Genomic DNA, 12,128 nt, shown 5'->3' with positions numbered 1-12,128 from the left:
ACATTATTGCAAGTTGGCAGCTCTCGATGCACCCCGCGCAGCCCACGATACGCTCGCATATATAGATACGATCTTCGGTAGTACAGTTCGCGGGGCCCAAGCAGTTAGCGCTGTTTCGCCGCGGCTGACTCGGCGCTACTCGATCCGATCGAGCTGACTCAGATCCTCCGCCCTCGCTCTCTTGCACGCTCTCTCCCTCTGATTCTCTCCGTCTCTCCTCTCGCCCCCGTTGCATTCATTCACTCGCAAACGGTGTCTCTAGCGCAGCTTTCTTTCTTCCCCCTCCGATCGTGGTTTTGCGCCTTTTTCTTTCCTCCTTCCAACCCCTTCTTTTTCTCTTGCTCCTATTCATTCACGCCGTTTGTCGACGATTTTCTGTTGCTTCTCTCGAACGTTTTTTCTTTTTCTTCTGCGCGGCACCCCATTCTTTGACCACTTTCCTCCCTCAACCGGTCTCTCTTCTGGCTCCTCTTGTTCTACTCCCTTAAGTCTCCTTTTTTAGGAATCCTTCGCTGACTTCCTTGGACCTCTCCCTTTATCCCAGTGTTTTCTGTTTCTTCGTTGAATTCATTCACTCTACGGGCCCTTGTTCTACCATATTTCTTTTTTTCGAAGCGGTTCTCTCGGCCTTCTCCCCTCCCTTCGGTCGCGCGTTTCTGCGCGGCAAGGAGGTGCGCGCGTTGCCGTTCGTAACTGGAACATTGTTACTTGTCGAACGGTTTTACTTGGACTTCCGGCACTCCGGTTACATTTCGACATACCGCGCCAATTGTCGCCGACGATATTTCGTTCGCCCTTTATCGGCCCCGTGATTAGTCGAATCGACTTCCTGTTCATCCCCTCCCCCCGTCTTTTTCGCCTTTGGATTTTATACGTCGATACCGATACGTAGAATTCGCGAGAGATCGAACCAAATCGACCTTTTCGTTAAACAGCTAGCAGGGCACGTGGCTTTGTTAATAACGCTTGAACGTAATGTGTTTGTGGCACGTGTGTTGTTTAAAAAGGATGTTAATATTTATTACACTTTATCTATGTAATTGGAGAACTATCTATTCAATGAGATGTTTTGGCCATTCGTGGTATATAACGTGAATGACTAAAAACAAAAATATTGCAGTCTCGAAGTTACTGTATTTCTTCGTAGTTCGCGCGTTCGGTTCGCTTCGCAGAGTGTGTAAATATTCTCTGATTAATCTACTGTGCGTCTGAAAGTGATCAGTGTATTATACAATATTATTTCAAGCATCCAAGGTAACGTTTGCTTCGCAATATGTACTTACTTTACACAACCCGAAAGGTTTCTGTGATCCTTCGAAGAGTTATGTTGTATAAAAATTGCTCTAAATTCACTAAAAATTTCATATTTTCAAAAGTTTCATTCTCGACCTGCATAATGGTTATGAGCATTTAGTACTCCTGCATAAAAATCGCTAAATACTTTCCTGTGGCCACCCTGCGAAGCATTTTATTCCGAAAAGAAACGGGTGGTCCGTACAGCCGCGAATCGGTTAATGGTTCGTCGCCTAGGCGTTCTCAAAGCGATACCAAGAATATGGAAACGATTGAAACAGGAAAGTCTCGGGCAACCGAATTCGTAATGGTCCGTTTACAAGCGACCGACGGAATTTATTGCGCGGGGGCTCTCGCGGTACACATCGCGTTCCGATCCGTGAACCAATGATTTATACCGTGAGAAAGATTAGGCATTCGCGGCTGGAAAGCCTTGCACCACTACCGTTACGCGGCCGAACGTGCCTCCATCTCCACCGGATAAAATAGTAACGACTGCCGCGAGGACAATTTCAATAAATTATCACGGTGTGCCGCGCGCGAATGATCAGAGATCGCGCGCGCCGTCGTCGTCGTCGTCGTCTCGCCTTTCCCCGAATGCATCGAACACCGATTACACCGAGATCTCTCTCCCCACCTCTGTATCTCGGTCTCGAGTCTGCATTCTCTCGCCTTCCGTTGAATTTGCATCGACGTGTTCGGTCTGAAGGGGCCCTCTCGTCCAGAATGCACGGAACACGGTGACTTCTTTCGGGGACGAAAGCTGATCGAACATCGACGTGTCCTCTCTACCGGTTCCATTGTTCGTCGCCATTTTTAGGACGAGGAATCGAGAATTTTTCGGTTCCAATGTATCCTGGGTCGAGCGCATGGTTTTCTGGAGGTAATTGTTTGAAGGTTGGATGACGTTTCGGTTGTAATTGAAATTCTCCAGATCCTCGTTTGTGTCTTCAGTACTCACTGATTGGAACTCAGAGATTGGTAGATATAATACAATCATTGTAGGAAGGGGTATAACCCAGAGGATTGCGAGATACGTTTGTAACTGTTTATAATATACGATGATTAAGAGAATGAGATCATTTTGGGGGTTTACAGTCTTCGGTGTCAGTCACCACTCAAGATTCTATTTCTCATACGACTAACCGATCAATCAGCATATGTAGTATGAAACCGTTGAAAGAAACCAAACGACTTCAAGACTAAACACTTACAGGATAAAGATAACGATGGGAAACATACTGAGACTATTCCAGCATTACTCGAGCATTATTTGTAACTGGTGATACGATTACAAGCCTGAACTGTGTGATGTTCTATTGTTATTCTTGTCTTTTCTACACAGGACACCTATGCCTAAACGCTGGAAATCATCGGTGCAATAGGTGCACATATTTCAATATACACAAAAATCTCTTCAACCGATATAAGCCAATAAATTTTACCGCTATCGGCAAATCCACAATTGCAAATTCGTTATCATCTACAAATCCACAATTCTCCCCAAACCATCTAAATCTCCACGAGAGAGTATCCCCAAGCCGAGAGAAAGCTCGATCGCTCGAAAGAATTCCAATCTCCCGCGGAAGTGAAGGATCAAAAGTCGCGGGAGGGCCCTCCGTCAGGAAGGATCGCGGTAGGAAACGGGTGTTTTGTTTCTCGCCTGGCAGCTCGGGCTTATAACATCCAACACACGTTGCCCCGCGCGATTACAAAGTAACTGCTCGCCCCGCGATAAGCGCGGCGGGTGTGTATCGCGTTTAATACGTTCTCCACCGGTACGCCGTCCCCCGCTTGGTGTATGTTTAATAAATAGAGTCGGAGGTGTACACAGGCCACGGGAACGAGAGAATACGATTATGCCGACGAGGACGAAAGTATCGCGCGACAATGCGTAGAGGCACACACAGGGGTCCCCAATCCCGTTAATCGCTTTACGGCGAAACTTCGGTGTCGGATGCACGACTTCTCTCGGTCTCCTATCCGCTGGCTAGAGCTTTTGTCGAGACGCGTGCAACACCTTTTTCGAGTTTCCCATCCGTGATCTTTCCATCGTCACAATTGTGTCCCCTGCGACACAACCACCCCCACAACGATCCTCGTCGCGATAACCGACAGACGACCTCCACCCCCCGGGGAGCTTCGGGTAATATTGAGTGTACCAACGGAGCGTACCGATTAGTAAGGAGCGGCGAATTAATTTAACAGGATACTATGTCGTGAGAACGGCCGAGTTTATCGGATTTTGTCTACATTTGCTGTTCAGATGGGACGGTTTTGTAGTGTCTGGGTGGAAGGGTTTTTCGAGGGTTGCTCGAGGCTTAGGATTAATTGGAATCTACTGGGTGGGCGGTTTTTCGATGTATCAATCGAGTGTTTCAATTATTAGAGGAAACCATGCAAGGTTTTTCAGAAGAATATTAGCAACATTAACACAGAGCTTCGGCTTTCGTAGGAAAACGTAAGATGCGAAGTGTTTCGCTGCTGAAGCGATCCGACACATGAATATTGATTTGAATTATGGGATCGTATAAATAAACGATATATTTCTTATAATTTTACTCGCGTAATGATAATCGTCACAACTGTATCTTTATCTCCCTTTACTACTTCACGGAAGTAAAAGAAAAATTGTTATCTTCTCGCAATATCGACTCTCGTAACAATCGTAAAAAAATATACGAATCGATTGTTCGACTTTTTTAATGAAACCATTTTTCTCGGAATTTAACGTGAATTTCCGTACGTTCACGCTTTCATCGCGTCGTCGGTTTCGCAAGGATTGTTCGTCGATCGAGGGTAATTTGTTTGCGATCATCGATTCATATTTTGCATCGGGCCGCCCAATCGTTATGAATGATTCGTGTATTCATTCTGTAATTATTGTTGAATCGCAACATCGCATGGAAGTATCGATCAACAAAAAATAATAACACGCACCATGTATCGTTATATAAGACCGCGAATCGATGCTTTTTCGAATCATTCGGTGTTTTCTTCAATCACAAGTCGGCTGGTGTTATCAAAATAATCGTTCCTCGCTTATTTCACGATAAATTTTACGCGAATCAAATTTATCTCCTTTTGGGTGTCCATCAGATTTCCAGGTAAATAGTCAAAATTCACTACCATTTATCGTTAGTACCAGACGAACGCTTTGGTTCACGTCAGAAACGCGTCGTTCGTCGACCTTAAAATAAATTCCGTCGTTAACGCTCCGTTTACGCTCGCGCGGTTCCTGGTCCCCCTGTTTCTCGTTGTTGATCGCGCCTTGGAAAATATAACAGGCTCGTAACCATTCGATTATTCCAGCTATATCTTTCACGGATATTCTCGGGGACGATTCCGTGTATACGGATACACGGTGGTACCTATATACACGAAACGAAGGAAGCCCCGAATAGGGGGCGAGAGAGAAAGACAGAACTAAACAGGGACTAACGAGGCCAGGGGTGGGAAACATAAGTGAGTGCCGTGAGGCCTAAACACACACCCGGGGACGGTCCATCAATCTGGCCACGCAGTCAATATTGACTCGGTTGGGCCTCGTTGCAAAGAGGGCATCATCGAGCGAGAGAGCATAAAGCCACGGGAGAGAGTAGGCCGCCGCCGCCGCTGCGCGACCAGTCCCCTTTCTTCTCGCCAGGACACGCGTGACAAATGCTCCGTGTGCAAACACCGGCCGCGCATCTGTGTCCACAGGATAACCGATTCTCCGTCGGATACTATAAATCGTGAAACATCGTAGAGGGAGAGAGAGGAACACCCTGGAGGTCCTCTAACCCCGCGTATACTCGACTTTCCTTAACGACGGGGAACCGACTACTCTGTGTTCCGTGGCGGGCTTTTTCCGTTCGAACGCCGATTGCGTAGCAGCCGATCCCGATTTCCCAAGACACTGGCGCGTCTCTGAATTCTCGAATTCTGTTTTTTTTTTTTTATGCAGACGCGTTTAGTTTTGCCTCCTATACATTGCCTCCGTATGTCCAGTTTAAATTCGGTCCCGATCACTGGAAGGATTTCGTTCGCCTCGATATTCTTTTCCTCTCCGATATCCGAACCCGCGATTCGTTGCGGCGACGATGAACGCGTTAAAGTCGACGAGGATCATCGTTGCTGAATATGGAATACGCAATAAATTCGAACGATCGGTCCTGTTCCTCGAGTTCCCCGGTGGAGAAAAAGCCCATTGGTCAATCTATTCTGTCGCGATCGCGTGCCTTTCCGACCGGACCTCTGGCCCCTTCCGATCGTCTTTCTCTCTCGCTCGCTCTGTTCTTGTTCCTTCGAGGGTAGTGGGGAGACGGTTCTTACCGGGGACAGACAGAAGAAAGGAGAACGCGACACGAGGATTCGCGACGTTACGTGTTCCCACGTCGACGCGACTGTTACATTGTGCATATAAATCGCGTCATAAAACGCGTGTACCCGGTGCCCCGAGATCCCGGTACTCGCCCATTCGAGTGTAGTACTGGTTTTCCAGGCCTGGCCGGGTCTATAGACACGCTCGTCCACGACCGTTTCCACCCGAGGACTTCCAGTTTTTTATCGGTCGCCGCCGCCGCCAGGGATCGGGACACGTCTATCGATCATCCATCGTCGACTCGGCTGCCGCCGCGCGTATACCTACCGATATATATCGGTTTTTCGTCGGGGGACACAGGTATGCGAGGCTACCGATGGCCTTGCCCGTGAGCGGAATCACGGAGAAATTTTCTGCAAAGCCGTGCAACAAGGTGTCACCCGATACCAGTCCCTCCTTTGACAGCTTTGACGGAATTTTCGAGTGACTGTCGATAGATCGAGTCCTCTTCATTCCGCGAGAATACTGCTGGAAGTCGAGTTCTTAATGAGAATGTTCGAAGTCGTGAGTCTTTGTTGAGGGGATTTTTGAATTCTAATTGAAGGATATAGAGGGTTTTAGGTTTTGTGTTGTAAAATTTTTATACTTTGCTTCTGATAATTGGAAGGATAAGGTACCGGATTCATTCTATTACCTTCGTTTTGTGTAATGACATACGTGAAAATTGTAGAAGATATCACGATAATAATTTCATATGATTGAGAAGAAGAAACTAACACAACCATCAAATGAAGTAGTTCCCGCTTGACTGACCGAGGCTCCGGTTCGTTTCGTGACAGTTATCGAGGGAGGTGGATGTTCTTCGTCTCACGATCTCCCCGAAACTCCAAGATTCTTTCTTATCGCATAACGTGTAGTACACCGCCCGTATTCAGAATTTGCAAAAACTATCCATGAAATCCATTAAGCTTAAAACTAGATATCTTATCTGTCCCTTGTGTCAATTACACACATTTTTCTCCTGAGAAATTATATCATTCTGTCCATGTCTAGGTAAATTTACCCGAGACTCCGTGACTTGTACTCGAAAGAATCTGCAAATTTAACTATTTAACTCTAAATTTTCCAAAGTTTGTCATATTTATTGACCGATCGAAATAGATATCCGTTTATCGTCGTTAGTTCTAGTCTTAAACCACCATCGTCATCCAGCTGCAAAATTTTCGCCCACCTCTCCCACCTACAACTTCGAAAAAGTACCAAACATATTGATCAACTCGCCTAGAACCGAGCTTCCCCTTCCCTCACAATAATCCATTCCGAGCGAAACCGGTGAGCCGTGTGCCGAAGCAGTTGACCGGGGCGTCCGTAACCGTAGCATAACGTATCCGCCGATACGTGACGATGGCTCCCGCCTTCCGTTTTCCCGCGGCCACGTACCACCGCTCCGCCCAGGGAGAAATCGTGGCGAGGGCAATTAGCATGCTCGCCGGAACAAACGAGCGAGCGTATCGGGCTAATGCCTCGATATATCGATCCCCCGGCGTATACGAATAATTATCGTCGGTGCTACCAACGAGTGCGTGAGAGAGAGAGAGAGAGGAAAGGTCCCTGTTTCCAACACGGAGCAACGTAACACCTTGAGCGCTACTTTAAAGGCGACGACGACGACAACGACGACGCCTGGGCCCTTGGTGATATAGTTGCCGAGTCCCTCCAGTCGGTTGCACGGTTGCGAAGCAACGTGTGCACAGCACACCTCGATGCGATCGCGTGGAGTAACTCAGGGACTGCCGGCTGCGCTTCCTCCACGGGGCCCTAGGGCTGAATTATGGCCCCTGTGGCCCTCGGACACACGGCAACACGCTTCGTCGTTTAACCCCTTGCCCGATCCGTAGCCCCGAAGCGCATTCTTTGCCGACCGTCCTCCTGCTTTTCTCGCGAACCCGTGGAATCTTACGATTCCCGGTGAGAACGGCCAGAGAGAGAGAGAGAGAGAGAGAGAGACGGTGCCCCGGGCACGGGTATATCTGCCGTGGTTTGCTGGTCTTCGACCCCGTTCCCCTCCCCGTCCAGAGGTGCGGTATTGAATCTTGCCGCGGAGAATCGCGTCATGCCACGAACATCGTTCGTCGATCGGAATTTTTCGCGGGTTCTTGGATTTTGCGAGAGGCACGAGGGACTTTTCTGTTCGTCGAATCGAAACTACAACCGAAGTGTTTGGGATTGGAAGTGGAGTGGGTGGTCTAGGAATTGATCGTTGCTATTGAGATCTAATGACTCTAAAAGTGTCTCGGCTTTGAATCGAAAGATTGAAGAGTAGCTGATACATTTATTACCTTCTAAAACAAGAAACAGGGAAGGCAAGGTTCGTGTAGAAGTCGTCGATCATCGTCCATCATCTGTTCCAAAAAAGGATCGGGTATAATCGCAAGAGTTGACGCCATGTTCGACTCGAAATTCGCAATCTAAAACGCGCGCAACAATCTCCGACAAATCGTCCCTACGCCCATTGATCATCGAGGACCGCGATTAAAATATCACCGGTGCAAAACACACCGGCTTACCGCATCCTCGCGCATTACCAAACCGAGGTTCGAAAACCGGGCAAAGAGCCGCCGCGTGTGCATCCAGTTTTATCGGCGATCGGTGGGGGCCCGACTGGTCATGGATCGGCTGCGACGGTTATAACACACGACCGCATGGGATCGGCGTCGAACGGCGGACGGGCAGAGGCAGTTTCGAGGCTTTGGTCGATGGAGAGTAGCGGATCCGGGACACACACGCATTAACGCACGGCTCTCGACGCCATAATGCGCTCGGTGGGTCACGTTTTTCGGTCCCGACACAATGCGCGCGGCTGGCTTTCGACAATATGTTCGGGGCCATCGGAACGAGGCGACGGATGGATGTGGATGGATGGATGGATGTGGACGGGACGGATTGATGTTCGAGGGAGAGACAGAGAGAGTCGCACGATCTCCAACCCTGGGGGTTTGTTTAGGCCCCTGGTCGCGAAACCCACTCAACCCACTAATCTATTTAGCCGTGCTGTTTGATATGGAATTAATGAGGACTCCCCCTGTCCCCATTGCTATTATTCACGGGCCTGATTTTCGGTTTACCTTTTCTGGTTGGTGGAACGGGGAGAGACGACCGACTTAGGCAGTTGCTGCTCGCACTCCGCCTTTTCAGGCTGCTGGAAAGCATCGTGGGGATTAGTTTTGGGTGTGGTTCTCTCGCACAGCTGCCTCCGTGCGCGTTGCGATTATCGACGAGGCGTTTATTGTTTCGCAATTCGGAAACAATCGGGCAGGTGTCCGTCTCTCGGTTGGCGCGAAATCGGGGACTAAACTGTTGGTGTGCTTCCGATCTTGCTGCGCACCAGACGGAACGTTCGAAAACCGTGCCATCGATACCTATGGAAATGTTACATCGTCTGTTCTGCGTGTTTAGATAACCAGGCGATAGAGCGATAGACCTGGTTGCAGGTGGAACTTAATTCTACTGATGCGGGTCTGAATGTTTTCTACCCGGGAAGAGTCTATTTTGTTCGTGAAAACGTGGGTTCAATTCGAAAACTCGAAACCAACCGGGTCTATAGATATCGTCGATTATTCAATAACTCGTTGATTGAATCATTCTTCGATTATACATCAGACGTTACATCAACATTCGCTCTGTTGCTATTGGTAGTATAGTAATTAACATTAGCACATAGATTTCTACTATACCTCAGAAATCTTCAGAATTTCCCCCTAAAAAATATTCCAAGAATTTCTCAGCAATCACGATCCATTCGCCAAACGATCACTCGAAGCGGTCGCTTTAGGATTAATTAGATCGACGTTTCGTCTATCATAGCTAAATAGAAACTCCTCAACCAGTTTTCATCTAATTAGACAGCTTGAAATCGGTGACATACACTGGGATAGATCGGACAACGATTAAAATGTCAGGGGCCCCGAAGGGACGCGATGTCGTCAGCGAGTTCTCGGCGAGGCACGGTAGCCTCCTCGAGAGCAAACTTTGGCTATGTTAATGCGGCCGCGGTGCATGTGTACCCAGCGTGCCGAAGCGAGCCGTGCAACGCTTGTACCACTGGGCCCCAGGGTCCCGACGAATGTCTACAAACGCAAAAACACCGTTCGACCGACGAGTTTTCCGATTTTGTAATCGGGTAATAGCGCGAACTACCTCGTTCCCGACGTGTCGCTCAATCGGAGAACACGATGTCGAACAGTGAATCGATGGAGGAGGGGTCGAACGGGGTTACGAAACAAATATAAAGTTCCTGATAAGAAAAAAGAATTATGGAAAAGGTGACGTGAAACGGAGGTGATCTGGAGTGTAAAAGTGTACGTTTGTTGATTGTTAAAAAATGTTGATATAACCACCTATTGAAAAATAACCCGATATGTATGTACTCTTTTCGTGAGTATATGCGAGAACTAATCTCCGTTCCTTTCTCTGACGTCTGTATTTGATACCGACAGAATGTAACGAATTGTTCGGTCAAAACGCGTTTCGTGTTCGAGTCGCCGGTGTTGATAACGGGACCGATGAAAAAGCCGTACAAGTGTTAATCCGTGTACCACCACCGATGACGTAGCACCGCGTCATTTAATAGTTGACATAGCATTACGTGATGTTCGGAGCTAAAGCTCGGGAACCTGTCGTTTATTCAGCAACAGGAAAATATTTAACGCTACTAATCGAATTTTTCGTTCTTGCGATGTATCTTTCACGGATGCATGCCGATTTAACCACGACGCTACACGTTATGTAACTCTAGATATTACTGAATCGTATAGATTCAACAACTATGGTGCCTACTCGAAGCCCACACAAACTGTCGAGCAACAAATCTGATACGTCTTTCGGTAGACGTCACTTTTCACATCTACTACCTAGATTCAACTTAAATACCGAATTAATATATAAATCTGCATAACTTTGTGACAGGTTATTGAGTGTAGTACACATTCAGTGCCACACAACGTATGTATATTTGAAAGGAAGTGAACAAAAATACCTGCACATATATTCCTCCAAGAAATCCTCTGACCCTCATCCAAAAGCCTCTTTCTTCAGACGTTCTAAAACCCCCCACCAACTGTCTTCAAACAATAAAGGCCCGTCTATCGAATATGAAATGTTCATATAAAAATGTTAAGAGCAAACAGGAAACAACAAACCTAAAAAAATTCTTATTGCTATGTTTCAGTGTCCTGTGACAGTGAGCTCGTCGTTGGCGTCGTCCTCGGCCTCGCCGGTTTCCGGTACGATCCTTAGCGCAGGCGGTTCCTCGCTGGTCAGCGCAGCGAGCACGACCACGAATCATCCCCTGAGCGTAGCTGGCTTGTCGAACGCGAGGATGGCGGTGACCAGCGCGGTGGTGAGGCCGCCAGGTAGCCCGACCACGTCGGTGAGCCCGTCCCAGGGTCATCCACCGCCGACGACCGGCGGCGGACCAACGCCAACCGGACGGTGCTGCGACACGGGACGACCGATCTTCACGGACCCGTTGACGGGCCAGACCGTCTGCTCCTGCCAGTACGAATTGCTCGGCGGTTATCAGCGGCTCGGCGCGCTACCGACGGCCGCGCTCTCGATGTACAGCGCGCCGTACGCGGCTGCGGCCGCGGCAGCCGCCTCCGAGGGAATGGCCGCGTACTTTCCTAGCCTGGGTGCCGAACAGGCGCCCTTCTACACGCCCACGGTGAGTCGACAACAGAATCTTTAATTACAGTAAATCCTCGATGAATGCTCGGAGAATCCTCTGGGCACTGACGACGCGAGTTCTACCATGTGAGCTTGGAATTTTGAAGCCAATAATAATTGTTTTAGTCGTGTATGTCCATTAGTTTATGAAATATTTAATGTCTCGTGTCGAGGAACCTTCGAACAGTTGTCGAGGATTTACTGTATCGTGATTTACGTTATTGTGAAGGGGGTTTTCAATATTCGAGCTACTTATTTGCTGCACTGGTTGGATCACCTGTGGCCAACAGAGAACTTTGTGTTATTAACGTAGGTGAACGTTATGTGATGCAAATTTAAAGTAATAGGATTGAATTTACGGAAATTTCTTTGTCCATTGTCTCTTGTATCTTGGAAGAATTATCGGTTCTTATAATAATGGTAGATATTGATCTAGCTAGTTCGATTAATCGATGTGTTTTCATGCAATGTGATTGTAAATTGCAGCTCGAGTTGAATTAACTCGAGACTATGTAATCTGAGTTGTAAGACACGATGTTTCATTAAGTGTTAATTATATATCGAAGGAAGCGGCAGGAAAGCGAAACAGATAGTCCCCGTCGAAGGCGTAATAAATTCGATAATTGGACTTTGAATATGCATGATAAAACTTATGTATGTTTTTTTAACAACGGAAACGCGAAACACGACTACAATCGACTGTTAGTTGGAACGTAACGATACCATTAACATCGGTAATGCGCCGACCTTGATCAGTACGGAAAAATCGAACGAACCTCGTGTGCAGATAGTGAAATCAACGATTCAC

General features: G+C 47.7%; 1 protein-coding gene across 1 annotated transcript in view; it reads left to right on the top strand.

The window, feature by feature from the left end:
• LOC107186460 (iroquois-class homeodomain protein IRX-6) overlaps nt 1-12,128 on the top strand; it is a 39,156-nt gene that overhangs the window by 7,455 nt on the left and 19,573 nt on the right. Inside the window, exon 2 of the mRNA XM_015574323.1 lies at nt 10,824-11,318. Coding sequence (XP_015429809.1) covers nt 10,824-11,318 — 495 coding nt within the window. The remainder of the gene's footprint in view (nt 1-10,823; nt 11,319-12,128) is intronic.

Source organism: Dufourea novaeangliae, unplaced genomic scaffold (assembly GCF_001272555.1).
Source record: "Dufourea novaeangliae isolate 0120121106 unplaced genomic scaffold, ASM127255v1 scaffold65, whole genome shotgun sequence".
Taxonomy (NCBI): Eukaryota; Metazoa; Arthropoda; class Insecta; order Hymenoptera; family Halictidae; genus Dufourea; species Dufourea novaeangliae.
The sequence above is the reverse complement of the archived record's forward strand: the minus strand, read 5'-3'. Positions and strand labels throughout refer to the sequence as shown.